Source organism: Borostomias antarcticus (assembly GCF_949987555.1).
Source record: "Borostomias antarcticus genome assembly, chromosome: 2".
NCBI classification, from domain to species: Eukaryota; Metazoa; Chordata; class Actinopteri; order Stomiiformes; family Stomiidae; genus Borostomias; species Borostomias antarcticus.
The window spans coordinates 39,288,723-39,296,176 of record NC_140235.1 but is presented as its reverse complement, the minus strand read 5'-3'; the positions used below and the strand labels follow the sequence as shown (position 1 = coordinate 39,296,176).

The following is a 7,454-nucleotide window of genomic DNA, read 5'->3' as shown; positions in this document are numbered from 1 at the left end:
AGCTGCGCATAAGAGCTCATTACCGCTGAGAGATGAAAATAGCGTCGCACGGCTGCCGTCTTACTGGAGGTTTGAGCGTGTTTAGCTGAAGTAATAATCCCTCTGGCTCGCGCGCTGTCGTGTCTCAGAGAAAAGACAGAGTTCGCAGAAGCGTCTCTCTCAAGGCTACTGTTTGTTTTGAATTCAGTTATAGATTCAGCTACTTTGGTAGCACACAGACGTTTGTTACGAGGTTTTAAAAGGACCGGTAGAAAACCCCCCCCCCCCCCCCCCCCCGCAGCCCGGGGAGATTCTTTAGAACGTCACACTTTATCATGGATTTCATGGTAGTAATGTTTGTTTTGTTTTGAACACTGTGATAAAGGATTTGGCGAGCAGAGGAGAATATGGCCACGGTGTAATGGAAAGTGAATCATTGTTTCACACCTAGAGCTAGAACTCTTTAGTTCTTTTCAGAGATGATATATAACGTGTTCTCCGACCCCTGTTTGAACCACACAGGAAATCACGAATCCAATCTTGGAGGTATTCCTGAGGCCCTCCATATAACCCCCCCCTCCCACCCCCCCGCCTCTCCACGGCAAACCCCCACCCCACCCCCCCGCCTCGCCACGGCAACCACCGCCCCTCCCCCTACTTTATTGCCCGTATCTACCAGAGGGAGAGGAGCCATGAAGTAAACGACCTGATGTTAGCAGGAGATGCCGTCTCATTGTGTGTGTGTGTGTGTGTGCCGCGTATGTGTGTGCGTGTGTGTGTGTGCGCGTGTGCCTGCGTGCGTGCATGTGTGTGTGTACTCTTGCATGTCTGGTATCTTTTTTTTTTTATATATATATTTTTATTTTATTTTTATTATTATAATTTTTTTTAGCATTTCCCGTTGTTTTCCTTTGCTCCCTCCCGTTCTCGTGTGAGTTGGGAGGGTTCCGTTGCCGCGGCGTTGCGGAGACAGCGGCGGTCGTAATGAATGACGACCTCAGGCTCAGGCCTGCGGGGCTTGATAAGGCCTCCGGCGTTTATCTGACCAATCAGCTCCAATGAGAGCAGATAAACCAGAAGAAGGTTTCCGCTCGCCGCCCCGTCTCCTCGCTTCGCCTCGTAAGACAATTGCCTCTCCCTCGCTCAACACTTATTAGCATATTTATTAGCATATCTGAGTCTGGTGAGTTAAAGTGGATTATTTATTGGACTGACCCCCCCCCCCCCTTTCAATGTCCTCACAGACAGCCAGAGTGATCACTTGTTTCCATGTGGATTGATGCTGGACTGTGACAGAATATATTTTATACAGTACAGTATATATATATATATATATATATATATATATATATATATATATATATATATATATAAATATATATTTATATATTATATATAGTCTTGTATATATATAGTCCTCGAGTCAGATTACCCAGAGGAACATTTTGTTGCTCAGTGTTACTTTCTATTGCTCAAGAGACAAAATGGTGCTTCTCATTTGAGGATCATTTAAGTCTTACTTTTGTCACAGTCGTTTCTCCTAAAATCCCTCAGGAGAAATAAGACAGCGAGAGACGAGACATTACGACGAGACACTGTAGAGAAGAAGGAATCACATTTGAGATATTAGTTTGAGAAGCAGGAGAAATAGGACACATCTCTCATGTTTGGGTTTAATCGATTCCATGACTCCATGTTTCTCCTAAGGAGTGCTTAGGAGAAACAAGACACCAAAAGAGAGACATTGCAATGATACATGGTCTCTTCCATGACTCCTGTTTTCTGGGTTTTTTCCCCGTTGAAAAGTATTGAAGCAATAGTGGAGCTATGTACTGTAGGCTATGTTAGTACTCATGGTTGTACCATGTCACTCTAGCTAACGGTTCATTTCACTTAATTTGCATCTTTCCCAGCATGCCGTTAGTGGTGTGTTTTCGTGGGGGGAAATGTTAATTTCTCACGAACCGCTCATCCAAACAACTTGACGCACGCCGCTGCATTTCCTGGGTACTTCATACAGTGTGTGTTTCTCCTACGCGTGCTTTCTAATATAACGCTGCAAAACTGTGTGAAAAAATGTAAACTTTGCAAAGTGCAAGTCCTTAAAACAGTTAGATAAATTGATTGATTGACAGATAAATTGATTGATTGACAGATAAATTGATTGATTGACAGATACTAGTATTAATCACCAGGGAGAAGTGAGGCAGCTGTAGTGTAAACCTCACTAAACCAATGGGTGGGTAAAGTGCAGAAGTACAGTACATGTGTGCAGATGAGTGAATTACATACAGAACATGTGTAGAAATGTTCAAATATAAATTGCATTGCATATAGAATATGAGAAAATCTGAGACACACCAAAAGCTTTTGAAATTAGAATTGTTCAAGCTTGTGCCCAGATAGCAAGCGGATGTGTAATGATTCTGGGCCATATACTGTATGGGCCGGAACTAAGCCACAAGGGCCAGATCTGGCCTGTATATGGCCCAGATCCGCTTGCTATCTGGGTGTAAAGACCTCTTTTACAGACTGAGGTTAATCTGAGGTCTGTAAGGAGAATTAACTGAGATTACGTAGAGAGCTCTCTAACGGATCAGCCTGAGTAAAGTATGAGATGCATAAATTGGGCAAAACGGAGCGTTATTTAAGACTTTGTTGAGATCTCTTTTGCAGATCAAACGGGGTCTAAACTGAGATGATTTAACTCTTTTACTCCAGAGACTAACCAGACAAACAGGAGACTTAAGCAATAGTCTCATTTGAATATCACACTGATCTCATTTGAATATCACACTGATCTCATTTGAATATCACACGGATCTCATTTGAATATCACACTGATCTCATTTGAATATCACACTGATCTCATTTGAATATCACACTGATCTCATTTGAATATCACACTGATCTCATTGCTGTCTAGGAGAAACAGTGGTGAAATAGAAGAGATCTTGTTTCATATTAGTCTTTCCTCTGGGTAAAGTCTCACTTCTTTGTTTCAGTTCAGTCAATGTAGGAAATACCCAGATACACTTTGAACTCTTGATTTTCAAAAAGGGCATTAAAAACATTATATATCACCATATCCCTCTGACAGCAACCGTAGTCCAAAACTACTATTATCTGTTGTGCAGCACTTTGGCAACCTTGTGTTTTTTAAATGTGCTATAGAAATAAAGTAGATTGGAAAACCCAGCGGTGTTAGTCAGTGTTGGGTGGGCGTCGTGTCTCGATGGCGTCCTGCGTTCTCTCGGTGAGGGGTGTCCAGGGCCGGCGCCTCCTAGCCCGGCTCGGTCCGATCGATCTCCCCCACATGTGAGGCCTCAGCGGTCCGGCGGCAGCGGCGAAGCGACAGGCCACGCCTCCTCCTCGCCTCTCCGCTAACACGCTCAGACAGCGCCGCTCAATCTCTATAGCGCTGGGAGACACCGGCACGCCGTTGTGTGTGTGTGTGTGTGTGTGTTTGTGTGCGTGTGTCTGTGTGTGTTTTCTCCATCTATCAACTACAGTAGCATTTGTGTTCTCTGCACTCAGCAGTTTTTCTGAGATAGAAACATTTCGGTTCCCACCACCCCACCAGCGTTCTCACAGCACTGTTTTGAACATTATAAAAATAAAGCGCATTGTGTTACCTCTGTGTATGAAATGCGCTATACAAATAAAGCTTTGATTGATTGGTTGATTGATTGAACGAACGAACATTGAATCCGTCTATTCTCTCCCCTCCTCCACAGGCAGCATCGTGTACCTGGGGATGATGGTGGGGGCGTTCTTCTGGGGGGGGCTGTCCGACAAGGTGGGACGCAGACAGTGTCTCCTCATCTGCATGTCGTTCAACGGCTTCTTCGCCTTCCTGTCGTCCTTCGTCCAGGGCTACAGCATGTTCCTGTTGTGCCGCATGGTGTCTGGTTTCGGGTGAGTCTCTCCTTCGCTGCCGCGCCTTCCGCAGCGTGAACTCCGTTGACCCCCGTGAGCCGTCGATCCAGGAAGTTCCGGAACATTACGGCCCCCCCCCCCCCCCCCACCCCCGTCCTGTTCTGCTACGTTGGAGAGATAGAGAGACCGTCTGCGCACTCGTCCACTCCAGCCAACCCCTGTTTTCCATCCCTGCCTCCCTCTCTCTCTCTCTCTCTCTTTTCTCTCTCATCCCTCTCTCCTCTCCTCACCCCAAAGTTAGCGAACACAACAAGAGGTAGCTCTAACCGTCTGGCTCCAGCCCTCCTCCCCCTGAGTGGGAGAGAGAGAACAAAAGACGGCAGGGACGTCAGCAGGAACACGGGGAGGGAGCGGACCTCAGGCTGCTTTTAGTGCTGCTCCGGTCGGCTGCCCTGCCGGGGCCACAGCAGGGCCCTCTGGGGCCCCTCCAGCCCAGTCCCTCTGGGGCCCCTCCAGTCCCTCTGAGGCCCCTCCAGTCCCTCTGGGGCCCCTCCGGTCCCTCTCACACCACCACTGATAGGTCACGTTAATTAGGTCATGTTGGGTTCAGAGGTGGGTCGCCAGCAATAAAGTACCGTATTAGTCTGAATATAAGACGACCCTGAATATAAGACGACACCTCTTTTTCAGATGTTTTTCTAGGAAAAAAAATATTGTCTTATATTCGGGACAATACGGTAGTTTTATTTTTGGTCTGAATCATTAAAATAGGAAACTATGATGAATAAATGATGAATATATAGTCATACAGCTGTAATTGTATTAAGGATCCTTGTATAGAAAAGGTAATTATGTCTCATTGCAGTCATTTAAAGATTGACTCTGGCCAGGCCCTTGGTGAGGTTCATATTAATAAGAGTAAATGCAATTGAAGCTCAGGCAAGCCTCTGGGAGATTAATGAATCCTGTGAATGTTTCCAAAGTATGAAAGTTCAATCGGAAAGAGCTGTCAAAACCAACCAGGAATAAGAAAATCGATTTAAAGGCTGAGCTACAGATTATACAGTACGCGCGTGTGTGTGTGTGTGTGTGCGTGTGTGATTAATAATAGACTACATTCTATCATCACCCACCATTTTAAATCTTCCCCTCCTGAACAGACAGTCTAAGTAGTTATATTTCTGCTGGCCACTCCTGTAGCAGCTATATACGACTCTGGGCTGCTAGATGCTGATTCTGTTTAAGCTATTGATTTTCAAATTTTTCCAGATGAAGTTAGATCCACTCTCTCTCTCTCTCTCTCTCTCTCTCTCTCTCTCTCTCTCTGTCCCTCTCTCTCTCTCTCTCTCTCTCTGTCCCTCTCTCTCTCTCTCTCTCTCTCTGTCCCTCTCTCTCTTTCTCTCTCTCTCTCTCTCTCTCTCTCTGTCCCTCTCTCTCTCTCTCTCTCTCTCTCTCTCTGTCCCTCTCTCTCTCTCTCTGTCCCTCTCTCTCTCTCTCTCTCTCTCTCTCTCTCTCTCTGTCTCCCTCTCTCCCTCTCTCTCTCTCTCTCTCTCTCTCCAGTCTCAGCCCCCATTAAATCACACAGCTGCTCCTCTCTAAGTTGGCTGCCTTGATGTTCCTTCCAGCTGCCGCTCCACCCCCGCCCCCCCCACCCCCCCTCCCACACACACACACACACACACACACACACAAGCTAATCTCCCCCTCCCGCGCCCCCAGGATCGGGGGCGCCGTGCCCATCGTCTTCTCCTTCTTCGCGGAGGTTCTGGCCCGGGAGAAGAGAGGCGAGCACCTGAGCTGGCTCTGCATGTTCTGGATGATCGGGGGGATCTACGCCTCCGCCATGGCCTGGGCCATCATCCCCCACTACGGTGAGTGACGGCTCCGCCCGTCTATCGCTCTCATCCGTCCCCCCCACCGTCCCCCGATCGGTCTCTCTGACGGACGGGACCGCCCCCACCGGGAGATCAGAGCGTTGTACGGACGCTCGTACGGTCGGCGCTGTTGTCAGCGATCTGGGCCCAAATCCCTGGACAACATCTCATCTAAGGAAATAAGAAGAAAGAGTCGTCGGACACGATTTGTTCAACAGAACCGCAACAGAACCTGAGGATGAGAAGCTTGGTGTTGGGAGTAACGCGTTATAAAGTACCCAATGTACTGGTGAAGTGTACTCAGGTGTGAGAACTTTATCCACATGAAAGAATAGTCATTCTAACATTTACATGTACCAAGTAAAACAACACACTTCTACAAAGCTAATCTACAAAGCTAATCTAAAGACAGCGCTAGCATCTCTGACCACGGACAAGGAGACACTCCAACGCAAAACCGCTGGTAACGCAAAAGTGACTTTCCCTAGTAACTAGTTACTGTTTATAAGCAGTAATTTGTAAAGTAACTCAATTACTTTTGAAAACAGTTAAATAGTAGAGGTAACTCATACATTTTCGATAGCTTGCCCAACACTGTCGGTGACTCAGAAAGGACTTTTCGTACGGTGATGATGTCGCCTGGGCCTCTGCTGCGTCACTAATCACACAGATGGAGGGATGGAGGAGAGGAGGAGAGAGGAGAGAGGAGGAGGAGAGAGGAGAGAGGAGGAGGAGAGGAGGAGAGGAGGAGAGAGGAGAGGAGGAGAGAGGAGAGGAGAGGAGAGGAGAGGAGAGGAGAGGAGAGGAGAGGAGAGGAGAGGAGGAGAGAGGAGGAGGAGGAGAGGAGTGACAGGGAGATCTGCAAGAGATGAGGGGGGCAGGAAGGAAGGAAGGAAGGAAGGAAGGAAGGAAGGAAGGAAGGAAGGAAGGAAGGAAGGAAGGAAGGAAGAGAGGGGTTAGAACAGGAGGACAAAGAGAGAGAGAGATGAGGAGGAGGAGGACAAGAGAGAAGGAGGAGGGGAGGAGGAGGAGGAGGAGGAGGAGAGGATGATTTATGTAGGCTGTGTCAGGGATATTTAAAGGGTGAAGGAACACAACAGAGTGAGAGGAGAGGGAAGAGAAGATAGAGCCAGAAAGACAGAGAACAATAAACGGGTGGAGAAAGAGAGAGAGAGAGAAAGGGAGGGAGAGAGAGAGGGAAAGAGAGAGAGAGAGAGGAAGAAAGGGAGGCAGGAAGGGTGAGGGAAGAGGAAGTCCTGTAATTCATCATCAGGCTGGCCCTGGAGGAAGGGGGATATAAACCATGAGAGCGATAAGACTGTGATGTGGAGATGAAGAGAGGAGTGTGTGTGTGTGTGTGTGTGTGTGTGTGTGTGTGTGTGTGTGTGTGTGTGTGTGTGTGTGTGTGTGTGTGTGTGAGTGTGTGTGTGTGTGTGTATGTGCCAGGTCCTCCTGGCCAGGCGTGATGAAGTTAGGGGGGGGTACAGCGTGCCAGGAACACCCTGGCTCCTCCCACCAGACCCGCGGCAGCGGCCATGACACCGTCACACCGGCACGCGCGCTCCTCGTGGAGAGACCGGCGATGACGGCCGCCTCTGACTCCGTCTGTTCTGAGACGCGGCACTTTTTCTTCTGCCCCGCTCCCAACGTCTCTCTCAACGTCTCTCTCAACGTCTCTCTCAACGTCTCTCTCTTGCTCTCTCTCTCAACGTCTCTCTCAAC

At 48.1% G+C, this 7,454-nt stretch overlaps 1 protein-coding gene across 1 annotated transcript in view; it reads left to right on the top strand.

The window, feature by feature from the left end:
- Positions 1-3,214: 3,214 nt before the first annotated feature.
- LOC311323135 (synaptic vesicle glycoprotein 2C-like) overlaps positions 3,215-7,454 on the top strand; it is a gene marked incomplete at both ends in the record, with an annotated part of 26,734 nt that continues 22,494 nt past the window's right edge. The window contains 3 exons of the mRNA XM_084455297.1: positions 3,215-3,275; positions 3,717-3,897; positions 5,578-5,729. Coding sequence (XP_084311423.1) covers positions 3,215-3,275; positions 3,717-3,897; positions 5,578-5,729 — 394 coding nt within the window. The remainder of the gene's footprint in view (positions 3,276-3,716; positions 3,898-5,577; positions 5,730-7,454) is intronic.